The 13,058-nt window shown below is 41.3% G+C and overlaps 1 protein-coding gene across 23 annotated transcripts in view; it reads left to right on the top strand.

The window, feature by feature from the left end:
- SETD5 (SET domain containing 5) overlaps positions 1-10,625 on the top strand; it is a 73,718-nt gene extending 63,093 nt beyond the window's left edge. For 15 of the 23 annotated variants that reach the window (XM_023536884.1, XM_023536890.1, XM_011370629.2 and 12 more), the window contains 6 exons: positions 1,026-1,082; positions 2,972-3,442; positions 5,788-6,086; positions 6,936-7,069; positions 7,551-7,639; positions 7,971-9,006. In XM_023536884.1, coding sequence (XP_023392652.1) covers positions 1,026-1,082; positions 2,972-3,442; positions 5,788-6,086; positions 6,936-7,069; positions 7,551-7,639; positions 7,971-8,579 — 1,659 coding nt within the window. In that variant the 3' untranslated portion in view covers positions 8,580-9,006. Of the gene's footprint in view, positions 1-1,025; positions 1,083-2,971; positions 3,443-5,787; positions 6,087-6,935; positions 7,070-7,550; positions 7,640-7,970 lie in introns of all 23 variants that reach the window. The other 8 variants (XM_011370638.2, XM_011370640.2, XM_011370637.2 and 5 more) reach the window with 2 other exon arrangements.
- The last annotated feature ends 2,433 nt before the right edge of the window (positions 10,626-13,058 follow it).

Here is a 13,058-nt window from a genome sequence, read left to right as displayed (position 1 = left end):
ACGCCCTAATAAGTGTAAACTTGTTTAGGACACAGGGACTTGAAGTGTAGACACCTGCTTCCCCCACTCTGTTGCTAAAAGTACAATGAATTTTAACATAAGAGAATATTGGTAGGGAGTGCTCAGATCCATTTAGATTATGCCAAGAAGTATCTCATCTATGAGCTGAAGATTCTATCAGTCATATCTTCTATAACTCATAAGAGGAACTGGCCATCTCCCTAGCCCTGTCAGCCCCAGCATGCTAAGCAGTTTCCCTGAATAACAGTGGCGAGCCTGAGTCTCATAGAATGAGGAAGTGTGATGTTCAGAATGGGGTGTAGGGTGAAGGAAAAAGGTTCTCCTTCGAAGGATTAAGTGGTAGGGTGCCTGGCAATAACAAATACTATAGGTTGCTAAACTCTCATCTAACATAGAAAGAAATATATAGTTGACCCTTGAACAATACAGGGGTTAGGTATGCCAGCTTCCACTCATTTAAAAATTCACGTATAACTTGACACCCCCAAAACATAAGCACCAATAGCTTACCATTGACCGGAAGTCTTACCAATAACATAAACAGTTGATTAATACACATTTTGAATGTTATATGTATTATATCTTCTTGGAATAAAGTAAGCTAGAGAAAAGAAAATATTTAAATCATAAGAAAGAAAATATGATTACAGTACTGTATTTATTGAAAAAAATCTACATAAAAGCAGACCTGCACAGTTCAAATCAGTGTTGTTCAAGGGTCAACTGTAACAGTGTAAAATTTCACCCATCTCTTTCCTAAGATCTGCTTGAGATGTTTACTTATAGCATGAAACATTAAGGCACCAGGAAGCATTTTAACAAGTCATTCTGTCTGTTGAGATGAATTCTGTAGTTAAACATTTCCCCTGTGCATTTTTATCCCTACTCCTGTCCCTGCAAAAAGTTGTGGCTAACCATCTATGCTTGCTTTTACTTTATTTTTTGTTTTGTTTTGCTTCTTGACTTCAAGTAGATGAATAACAAGATGCTTTTCCCTCCTCTAGAACATATCCTCCCCTGAGAGTTACCCTGCGAATAGGCCCGAGTCCCTGTCACCCGAGGTAGTTATCACACCATCTCAATCACACTTGGAGGTTAAGAGTGAGTGTGCATGAGTGTGTGGGAAGGGCTGAGGTATCCAAGTGAATGGGGTGCTGGGCTGGAGGGTGGCCATTCGGTCACTGTAAGTTGAATGAATCTTGCCATGTGTGACTGTGATTACTCAGAACTCTCAATATAGGTGGAGATAAATGAAGTGCCTGTGTGTGTGCATGGTGGGGTTTGTTTTTGTTGTTGTTTGGGGGAGGGGGTGGTTAAAGAGTTCTTTTAAAAGAAAAGTAGAATCTAAAAGTAAAGTTTAAAGGAGGCCGAAGATGTGATAGAGGAGCCTCGTTAAAGGAAATCTAACAAATAATGTCTGTTAAATAAGAAAAGTTGAATCAAAAGTTAGTAGGACCTGTCTTTTGATATTTATTATCTTGAGCTGATAAAGGAGCAGCTTATGTTGGAGAAGTTAGGCTGTGATTTATGCCTGTTCCCAGGTTAATCTGAGAGCTCTGTTGTTTTCAGCTTTGGTTGATTGAGCAGCTTCTTTAGGACAGGAGAGTCATATTTCTCCACTTTCTACATTTTCTTTATCAATCCTTAATGCATATACAAGGAAACTGTCAGCCCATGGCTTTTATGACACAGGCCTCCATTCTGCAGTGGTTGGGATATGGTTGCCGTACAAGTATTATCTCTTAGGATATCAGTTGAGTGCTTTGCTCAGAAACCCTACTACAGTGGAGACGCTAAATTCAGATTTTATTGGTAGCATTTTTTAACTATTAGAAGATTTGGACAAATGTAGTAATTGACTCTATGAGTCCATATGGAACTTTTCCTCTTAAAGAGAAAGCTATAGTCTCTCAAAACCTTTTAAAAGTTAACTGTTAACCCCACTTCCTTCTAATAAAAAATTAGTATTGAACTGAGTGACAGTTGACCAAAATCTGAATAAGTAGGATTTGATAGATCAATGTAAAACTGAGAAAGGTGGTATTCTAGTATACTACAGGTTTTTTGGGTGGTTTTGCTCTATCTTATAAGGAAAGTAAAGCGCTGTGTCTTCAGCTGCTAAAGATTCCAAGATAGTGTAATTTGGAAGCTGACGTGTGTTATCTGGGTTTCTTGAACCATTCTTTCTAGAGAGTTAGTTGACCCTAGTCATGGAAAATCTTGGTATTAGGAGGCAGTGAAAATCAAATAGTAGACAGGGTTTGTTTTTATACATTTTAGCATTTCAGATACTCTGCAGTGATGGACATTAGTAGTCTTGTGGTATGTCGACATACGTTAGAGGGTAAAGAAAGAAGAAAAGGGTGGCCAGAAGGTTTTGTGAGAAACATATCCACTTAATAATAGTGAAAATGAGTGAACTGGTTGGTTGATGTCTTTAATGCCATTCTCCTTTACTGAACCAGTACCTTAAATATTTCGTCTACTTTCTTTCACCTTTTTTCCTCCCACTTTCCATCAATATTAATTTAGAAATAAATAACATCAGAAGCCAGTTATCTTAAGACACTAGTCTCATGTCTGTAGCATACATGGGGATCAGGTCCATCCCTAATTATACTGCCAGTCCCTTAATGCAGGGTAACTCAGCAAACCTGATGAAAGGCTAAGCAGGCAAAGTAGTCACATTTGGCCAATTATCTAATTCTGATTTTCCCAGTATTCTTCAGAAAGACTTGAAAGCATTTTGGGAAAGATGAGGATTCTTTAGTGATCTGCCCTGTATACACTGTTGCTACATGGGATTCTTTCAGATGTTAATAGCTTTTTCTCTTCTGCTTCCATTCCTCTTTCCTGTTCAATTGTGCCCCTCTTGTCTCCCTTTCTTTCCGCCCTTTAACTTTTTCCATTCTTCCCTATCCCATGTCTCCATTGATTTTTATTCTTTCAGCTTTGTCACCGAAAAGACCTGGACTTGACAAAAGTAGGCTACCTTGACTCCAACACTAACAGCTGTGCTGACAGACCTTCCCTGATCAACTCAGGTCATTCTGACCTGGCTCCTCATCCCTCGATTGGGCCCACCTCTGACACTGGCTTTCCAAGCAGGAGTGGCGATGGACATCAGACCCTTGTGAGAAACTCGGACCAGGCATTTCGGACAGAGTTTAACCTAATGTATGCCTACTCCCCATTGAACGCTATGCCTCGAGCAGATGGATTATATCGAGGGTCTCCCCTAGTAGGGGATAGGAAGCCTTTACATTTGGATGGGGGATATTGTTCCCCGGCAGAAGGGTTTTCCAGCAGATATGAGCATGGTTTTATGAAAGACCTCTCTCGTGGATCCATGTCACCTGGTAGTGAAAGGGCTTGTGAAGGAGTCCCATCTGCCCCCCAGAACCCACCACAGAGGAAAAAGGTAAGTCTTTCACTTTATATAGAGCTTTTTGAAGAGCATTAACATTCAATAGAAATTTACTAAGTTACTAACCACTGTGTGTTCAGCACTGTTCTCAGTGTGAGGAAAAGAAAGATAATTAAGACATGGTCTCTGCTACGTCCGGCGAAAGACTGTTTTAATACAATTTGATGAATGTTGTAAATAATCATCAAATTTAAATGCCTACCATATACATATTGTACATTTGCTAGGCAGTTCAAAGGATAGAACAGTGAAAAAGAATAATGCTAATTAATTGTATTAGTTAGCACGTCCCATGTTCTAGGCACTGTTAAGCTCTTATGCATTTAATCCTCACAGTAATCCTGTAAGATGGGTAATTTCCCATTTTGCAGATGAGGAAACAAAGGCAAGTTGAATAACTTGTCCATGGTCACACAGCTAGTAAACGGAAGAGCCAGGACACTACCCAGGTCTGTCTGATTCCAGATTGCATGCTCTTACTGCCACCATGCTATATTGCCTCTTAGGTTCTGCCCTGATGAAGCTTATAGCAAGTGAGACTGAGCTTAGCAGATAATTAATTATATTAATAAACGATTAATTACAATGGTGGTGGATGCTCCAAAGGAGTTGTTCAGATGTGGTAGGAACATCTTAACCAGGAAACCGAGCCTAGTCAGATACGTGGTGAGTACATAACAAATGTTATGTACTTAATAACAAAAAGAGGCTCTTGGCCAGTTTGAGGGGTAGTGGAGTGAGGGGTGACAGGTCACTGATTTAGCTGATTTCAAACACTAAGTAGGACTCAATTAGACAACAAATGAGGGTGAGGTTGTTACAGAAGAGGGAGCAGAACAAGTAACTGACACTCCATTGGGTGGGCGGCAGGGATGTGATGTGATTGCAAACAGTTGAATGTTGTCCTGGTGTCAGGGGAAAGGTAGGGAGACTCAAGAGGAGACTTTGTAGAGATGGGCAGAGCCAAGCTGCTTTTTATGTCCGTGGTTTTCAACTAGGGGCATTTGGAAATGCATGGGAGTATTTTGGGTTGGCACAGCAACTTTTATTTATTGGGCAGGACTAGAAATGCTAAATGTTCTATGTGTGTGACAGTCTCACATAATTGCAAAATATCCATAGTATTCTTGGTGAAATGTAGCCTACTGGCTTTTTATACTTGCATTACAATAAAATACATGACCAGAATTTATTATTAACTCCTTTGGATATAGAAAACGCATATACAAAATTGTCTAACTTTGCATTTTTGTTATATTTTAATTTGCACAAAAAATGAGAGCTCTAAGTGGATAGAAGAAGAGGAAACTAGCAAATAATTTGGAATAAGATAGCAGTGGGTTTAGAAGACTTGCATGAACAGCATTGACTGTTAAGAACAGAAATGAAAACAGTCTTTGAATTTCTGGTTTCATTTGTTAATGTACAACAGTGCTTGAAATCCTGATTTATTTCAAAAATATTGTTGAGTGCCTGTATGGGCCAAGTTCTGTGCTGAATGTTAAAGAAAAAAAGCCAAATAAATTAGGTCTTTGGTCTTGTAGAACGTACAGTTTAGTGGGGGAACAAGCAAGACATAATGGGTCGATAGCCAGTGTGAGCACAGTGTACTAAAACAGCACAGAGGAGGTGTGCCAGGTGGGTCAGGGAGAGGGTTCTCTTGTGGCAGTCAGGAAAGAATGAGGTAGATGAACAGCAAGCTGCGAAGAAACTTCCAAGTATGCGTAGGTTTAATAGAGCTGGCTTGCTAAAACAGAAACCAGAAATCATTTCTAGTTTTACGGTAGTTTCCCTATGTGTAAGACAGAATCAGTAATAAATCCCTGGGTGTGTCTTAGAAAATCGAGTACATTTAAGAGCCCTGAAGCAATTGTTATTTCTTTTTTTCTCTCTTAAACAAAACAAAACAAAAACTGTAAGGATTCCTAGGGCCTAAGGAAGAGCTATCAGAATCACCTGGGAGGCTTTTTTTTTTAAACTACTTGAGCTCCCAACTCTTCACCCTCCCTTTTCTAGGTGCTCACCATTGTTGCAGATAACTGATAGCACATTTCTGTTACTGGGGTAACTGTGACCTCACAGGTTTCTCTGAAGGCAGAAAAAAGGTTGAATTCTACTGGTGAACAAAGATGTCATCTCCTAGTGTCTTGTCTTACCAATTTCTGACTGATTTAAATATGTAGCTCTGCTCAGATCTAACACCTGAAAAAAGTTACAAGTGTTGTTTACTTTGTTTACATGGCTCACTAGTGGTTTACTAAGGTCCCATCTTCTTTCCCCATTGCTGCTGATCCACTAACAATGTCTAGCGAGAGTCCTGTTTCTTACTTCCTTCCTAGGTATCCCTGCTGGAGTACCGTAAACGGAAACAAGAAGCCAAGGAGAATTCTGCTGGTGGGGGAGGTGACTCTGCACAGTGCAAAAGCAAGTCTGCAGGAGCTGAGCAAGGCAGCAGTAACTCACTTTCTGACACTGGTGCCCATGGTGTGCAGGGATCCTCAACCCGAACCCCATCTTCTCCTCACAAAAAATTTTCCCCATCGCATTCCTCTATGTCCCATTTGGAGGCGGTAAGCCCATCCGATTCCAGAGGCACTTCATCTCACTGCAGACCTCAAGAGAATATCAGCAGTAGGTGGTAAGTTGATGTTTGATGCTTTAATCATTAAATGGATCTTTCCCAGTTTTACCTAAAATCTATGGGAACACTTATCTGAGAAAGCCAGCCAAAGTGCAGTGCCATCTAACTGATTTAATAGTATCAGCCACAACCTCCCAGCCTTACAGAAGCAAAGAATTGCCACCAAGTCTGTGGAACACCAATTTGGACTGCATACAGTTATGGACACAGATGAGCATTAGTATCTGTTGGGCAGTAATATTGCTTTTTCTATTTTCTCATTTTATATGAAAGGTAAGTCAGAAGTTGAGCTCAATTTCACTTAAATTACCAACAGAAGTCTCAAGTCACACAGCTAGTATATACAGAGAGACATGACATTCTGAAAGGACTTGTCTGGTTTAGGGGAAACCACAAATAAATAATACTAGTGGCAAGTACTCAATATGAAATGAGTGAAATAGAGAATAAAGCAGTTCAGTGACTTGAACTGAAGAAATGAAGGCTGCAAAAGAAGGCACATGGCTCAAATGAATAATGTTTATTAACCTGTGAAATATTTCTTAAACTACTATGTGCCAGGCAATGACTTCACAGAGGAAAATTATTAGCATTTCAGAAAGGAGATTAAAAGAAGTAACATCCTTAAATTTACTTTTTCCTTGATTGATTTTTTTTTATGTTTTTTTCTTCAGTGCCTGACATAGTTTGGCGCAGAGAAAATACCTTATTTTAAATTGATCCTGAGGAAAATGATGTTTAAAAGGATGTTTTTAAGAGGCTGTGTTGTACAACCTTTGTCAGAGCTTCAGTTGTTCCAGACTCTAAAGTCCTGTGGCATAAACTTGCACCTGGTTGCCTTCACAGGATGGTTCCCACTTCAGTAGAACGACTCCGAGAAGGAGGGAGCATCCCCAAAGTCCTCCGAAGCAGTGTGAGGGTGGCCCAAAAAGGAGAGCCTTCTCCCACATGGGAGAGTAACATCACAGAGAAAGACTCAGGTGAGCCTGTGGCTTTCTGCCAAACAAGTTCAGGGACACACGAGCCAGGCTCCACACAGTTCATACCAAATGTTAGGCTGAGGTGAGTCGGCTGTTTCTGTAGTTGGGCTCCACTGTGTACAAGGTTCCGTCTCATTCTTGTCTCTAGTCTTTTGGAATACAGCATTGTTAAGATCTAGTATTGCTTGCTCTCTGTCTGCTCTTTTTTCCCAAGGGATGCTTTTTTGTAACACATCTCTCTAAAGGCCTGGAAATCTACCTTGATGAATGATGAAGAGAAAGGAGAAGATAAGAATCAGATCAGACATTTAAGACATAGCCCATAATTAACCACTCCTTTTGCCCTTCTGGCATGCTGCACTCATCTGATTTGTCAGGAAGAGAGCAGCGTGGGTTAGTGATTTCATTGGTGATTTGAATGAACAATGGCTATTTCTCACTTATTCTAAGAAGCCAAGTTGGTTTTGTATTAACCTTCCAGACCCTGCAGATGGAGAAGGCCCGGAGACACTGAGCTCAGCACTCTCTAAAGGAGCAACCGTTTACAGCCCTTCCAGATACAGCTACCAGGTGAGACGAGAAATTGCTCATCTCTGAGCATAGGAGTATGTTCTGGATTCCAAATGTTTGTGATCCTGGCCATCTTTTGCAGTTGAGATGTCATCTTTGCATATAATTTCAGCAGCCTTGGAAATAAGTCATCTGCTTACCTTCAAGTAATAAATCATGGCAGAAAAATAAAGTGACCAGAGATAGCCATTTTGCCATCTTTAATGTCCTAAAAAGAATGAATGGTTAGGAAGATGAAGAAAAAATAGAGTATTTTAAATATTCACAAACTTAAAGAGCTTAAGTAGGGACTTTTTCACTTCTTTATGCTTTTCTTCCCAACTCTTTCTAGCTCCTGCAGTGTGATAGTCCACGGACAGAATCACAAAGCCTCCTTCAACAAAGTTCCTCCCCCTTTCGAGGACATCCCACCCAGTCTCCAGGATACAGTTATCGAACTACTGCACTGAGATCTGGAAACGCCCCCTCTCATGGTTCTTCAGAATCTTCCCTCTCTTCTACATCCTATTCCAGCCCTGCCCACCCTGTGTCCACAGACTCGTTGGCCCAGTTTACGGGGACACCAGGGTATTATAGCAGCCAGCCACATTCTGGAAATAGCACGGGCAGCAATCTTTCAAGGAGGAGCTGCCCTTCTAGTGCTGCTAGCCCTACCCCACAGGGCCCCTCAGACTCACCGACCTCAGACTCGGTTTCCCAGTCCAGCACAGGAACTCTGAGTTCCACCTCCTTTCCTCAGAACTCTAGGTCGTCGTTGCCATCAGACTTACGGACTATCAGTCTGCCCAGTGCTGGGCAGTCCACTGCCTACCAGGCCTCCAGGGTATCTGCGGTTTCCAATTCACAGCACTACCCACACCGCGGGAGTGGGGGTGTGCACCAGTACCGACTCCAGCCGCTGCAAGGGTCAGGAGTCAAGACTCAGACAGGACTTTCCTAGGGCTTCTGGATTTGGGCAAACAGAACTGAATGAGCCCATAGCTGCTTCCTTCCAGCTGCCTCTGGAACCTAGGCCGAGCAGATTGCTGGGGAAGGGGGTACAAGGTGCCAGAGGATTGGGTCTGGTCGACAAGAAACAAGACTTGTGCTCGCGACTGGCTCTGGCCTTGGAGAAAGATGTAAATCTTGTCTGAAGCAGAGACTATAAAGAAGTTTCTCCCTGCTGTTAAGGGTACATTGTTGACAAGCAAACGGTGTTTCGGTTAGTGACGGTTCTAAGTGCAATGAGTTGTGTTGAAGCCTCCATCTCCCATCCTTGCCTGTAACCTGTAGTCACTTGTGCAGTGAGGACATCTTTTTAAATCCAAAAAAAAAGTTTTCAAGGAAAAAAAAAAGGAAAAAAAAACATGAAAAGAGCCAATCTCAAAGCCCAAGCCATCTGAGTAGTGTTAGGGGTTTATGCACTTAAGAAAAAAGGTAGGTATGGTATGTAAATGTTCACCTTAAGATAACCATTCCGAAAACATCCAGCCAAGATGTGTCCACCAAGAATGCTCCCTACCTTTGTCTTAAAATCAAGAAATAGGCAGGGATAGTGAAGCTTGGAATGTGTTCTGACTGAGGAGTGCCTGGCTCTCTGAAGAAGAGCTTGTGATCAACTCTAGATTATTCAGGAGCAGATTATCCTAGTGGATTGTCTGGGCCCCCAGCTGTTACCATCCCTCTCCCCCTCCCCAAGCTATTTCACAGCTCAATAACCCACGAAGTAAGTAGGCAAAGAAAAGAGAAATGATAAGTGAGATGGGCCAATTGCATTGCTATTTATCAGCTCTTGGCAATAAATTTAATTAGGATGGATCCCAAGTGGTTTGGGAATTCTTTGAATTGTATTTTTTCTACTCCCAATTAATCAGGAGTTGACGATCCCATGAATAGGACCGCCTCCATGATTGGGGAGCATGCACTCGTGACTGCAGGGTAGGAATGGAAAGATGTGTGTGGAATGGCACCGACAGGACTGTGATTGTGTGTGGGCATGTCCCACATTTCTTTGGGGGGTGCTTATTTGAGAGTGGCACAGGTGAGAGAGTTATAAAGCCACCCACACACCTACTGTTCTGGATGAGAGACAAGAGCAGACTGGCTTCTCCCCATCAGTGCATTGTGCCTGTTGTACACCCCTGGAGGAGCCCTGGAGCCAGCCCAGGTGGGGTACACAATCTTTTTAAATTCCATACGGTTGCCAGCTTATTTCTTTCACTTGTTTACTGTAATATCCGGCGTGTTTTTATTTATCTAATTTTGTATTCAGTTATAACCATGGTAGGGGTAGCAGATCTATGACAGGTGTAATCCCTGGTGCTGCAGTGGACCTTACTTCTTTTCTTTTGGACAAGATAATACTGTGAGTCTCCTCCCTTCCCTTCAGTTTTTTTTTCTCCTTTTTTCCCCCTAGCCTCTTGCATCCTCTTCCTTCTACCCTCTACTACAACTATCATATGCACAGTCTTCTCTCTTTGTGTGTGACTGTTACAGATTTTCACTTTTTCAAAATTTAAATCAGGTGTTTGCTCAAATGAGGGGAGATTTTTTTTTTTTTAGTGCTGAGACCTCAGCAGAATACTTTTCTTTTTGTTGTTTCCCCCACAAACCCATCAGTCTGGGAGAGCGTTGGGAGTGGAAATCATGTTGCCTGGGATGCTGGTTTCTTTGTATATTATATAAAACGTATGTAAATGTCTCTCCATTTGGGCTGGGGTTTGCATTCTTCCCTTGGCTGTTAACCAAGGGGAGAGGCCAGCGGGCAGGCGGCCCTCACCCTGCCTGGCACGTGCAGAGACCCCAGCCACTCTGTGTGGGCAGGGTGCTGTCAAGACCAGACCTCGGGGGGGTGGGGAGGGGGGAATGGGAGGGGGTGGGGGGAACTCTTGGAAGGGAAGAAGTATCACTTCTTTCTCAAGTGGAGTGTTTACACCTTGCTGTAACATTTGAACTTTCACAAGAGATGTAATAATTTTGATAATAAAATTCTTAACCATAATAATCATAACGTTGAGAACTTCTTTGTCTATTTCTGTGACCTTGCCTTGCCTGGTTTTCATAACTCCATTTCCTTACCTGTAGAGAGCAAGGTGGACCCACATTTAGGAGGGTGTGCTTTTGGTGGAGTTGTTTTGCCATAATGGGGCAAGGAATGTGAGCTTATCTTCCTTTAGCCTTTTATGATTAGGGCTGGTCTGCAGCAGTGGAACTGAACATTGCACTTGAACCAGACTGGAGTTCCTGACCTTGGCCTCATTCATTCAGCAACTATTTATTGGCCTTTTTCTTTCTCATTCTAAAACAAGTCCAGGCATTGTTTTTTGTGGTAAGTTTATACTGATTAAAATGGGGCATGGGCATTGGCAGAAAAGCTCTCTGCTCTCGTGGAGCTTATATTCCAAAGCGGGGTGAGAACTAAACCAATCCATAATTTCAAATAGTTATTACCATGTTTTGTTTCATAGTAGATATGTACCTAGGGAGGTTGAAGAGGCCACTCTAGATTGGTTGATCAGGGAACGTCCATGAGGAGTTGGCGTTTAAGCTGAGACCTCAGTGATAGGTAGTCATGGGACTATATGAATAAAGATCCTTGCTGGGGAGTTACAGCAGCAGGTGTAAAGCTTCTGAGGAAGGAAAGACTTGGTTAAGATATAGTGAATGACCAGAGTGGGGAAAGAGAGCAGATACCCAGGAAGATAGGAGTTGGATCATACAGAGCAGGGGTCAGCAAACTTTGTGAAGGGCCAGATGAGAAATATTTAGGCTCTGCAACTATTTAACTCTGCCATTGCAGTACAAAAACAGCTGTAAGCTGTATATGGCTGTACTCCAGTAAAACTATATTTACAAAAATGCAGCGAATCAGATTTGGCCTGCAAGCTGTAATTGCTGGTCCCTGATATAGAGCATGTGGGTTTAAAGAATCTGGATTGTAAATGCAGTGGGAAAGTCACTGCAAGGTTTTAAGCAGAGCAGTCACATGGTCTAATTTATGGTTTGTTGGTTAGTTTTTTTAAATTGCTCTGTTTTGATCCTGTTGGAGGAGAGAGAAATAGGCACCAGGAAACCAGTTTGGAAGCTATAGCAGTTATTCCAGCGATCAGCAATACAATGATGGCTTCTACTAAGAAGGTAATATCAGGGATAAGGAGAAATACTTGGAATCAGAGTATGTTTTACAAGTAAACAGCAGTGCTTGCTGATGGATTAGTGTGGCAGCATTTTGTTCTAACATTAGACAAGTATTTACTGAGATCTGAGACTACATTTTGCTAAGCACATAAGGGATTCAAAGATGAAAAAAATGGTATCCATTTTGTTAAGTAGCTTAGGAAATAACCAGCTGGAGACATAATAAAAACAACTGTCTTTTTAGAAAACTTTTCCAAAATGCCTATAGGAATACCTAGATAACCTTCCATCAGCCTAAACTAAATTCTACCTGAGGTAAGAAGAGAATAGGTTGCATAGTCTTCTTTAAAAAGCATTTCCATATTACAGTTTCTTACTTGGTCTCATAATTCTGTGGTGAAAGCAAGTCAGATGCTAGGATTTAAAGATGAGAAACTGAGGCCTAGTGCAATATTCCATCTGTACCACAGGGCTTCTGATTATGAATAAGCCCATCTAATTTTTGCCAGAATTGGAAGGTTATATTCCATCATTGTTTACTAAACACTGTGTAGTGGACTATGGATAAAGTGCTAGTGATATGAAGGTGATTAGGACAGCCAGCTACCAACTAGGAATCAGTAGTCTATTTGTTATAGTTATCAAATACCTACTTTATTTCTGGGTACTTTGATATGGTATAAATGTAAGAAGCTGAACAGTATTAAAGAAGTAAACTAGTACAAAGTGCACCTTATATAAGACTTTACGGTTTACCAAACTTCCATTTAATGTCATCAGCTATCCCGTTCACACTTAACATATATTATTCTCATTTTTATAATTTTCAAATGAATTTCAGAGAATATAACTTAGGTCTAAGATTTCTGTCTGCTAAATGGCAGACCCAAACCAACAGTCTTGGAAATTTTGCAGTTTAGGAAATGAGAGACAGCTAGAGATGCTGTGAAACTATGAGTAGAAATCATTTAACTAGCTGAAAAAATAGTATATCACTCCCTTTCGTACCTTAAAAATAACACTCTGAACCAATATTACTCCAATAAACTTAATTTAAAAAAAAAACAACACTCTGGTCTTTTGGGCCCTCAGGCATTAGTTTGATGGTCCAGGGTTCTCTGTTCAGCATTTTTCCCCTGTAGGGGAAAAAATGCACAATTGTCCACATGAAGTTAGGCCACTTGCTTTGAAACAACACTATCAATTTACTAGCCAGAGCTCATCAGCCTCCATAATCTATGAGGCTCAGAAAGATAAAGGAGTTTGCCAGGGTTCTTATTATACCTTGTGCTAAAGATTGCTA

Source organism: Pteropus vampyrus, unplaced genomic scaffold (genome assembly GCF_000151845.1).
Source record: "Pteropus vampyrus isolate Shadow unplaced genomic scaffold, Pvam_2.0 Scaffold171, whole genome shotgun sequence".
NCBI classification, from domain to species: domain Eukaryota; kingdom Metazoa; phylum Chordata; class Mammalia; order Chiroptera; family Pteropodidae; genus Pteropus; species Pteropus vampyrus.
Note: the sequence above shows the minus strand (reverse complement) of the source record. Positions and strands in the feature narration are given on the sequence as shown.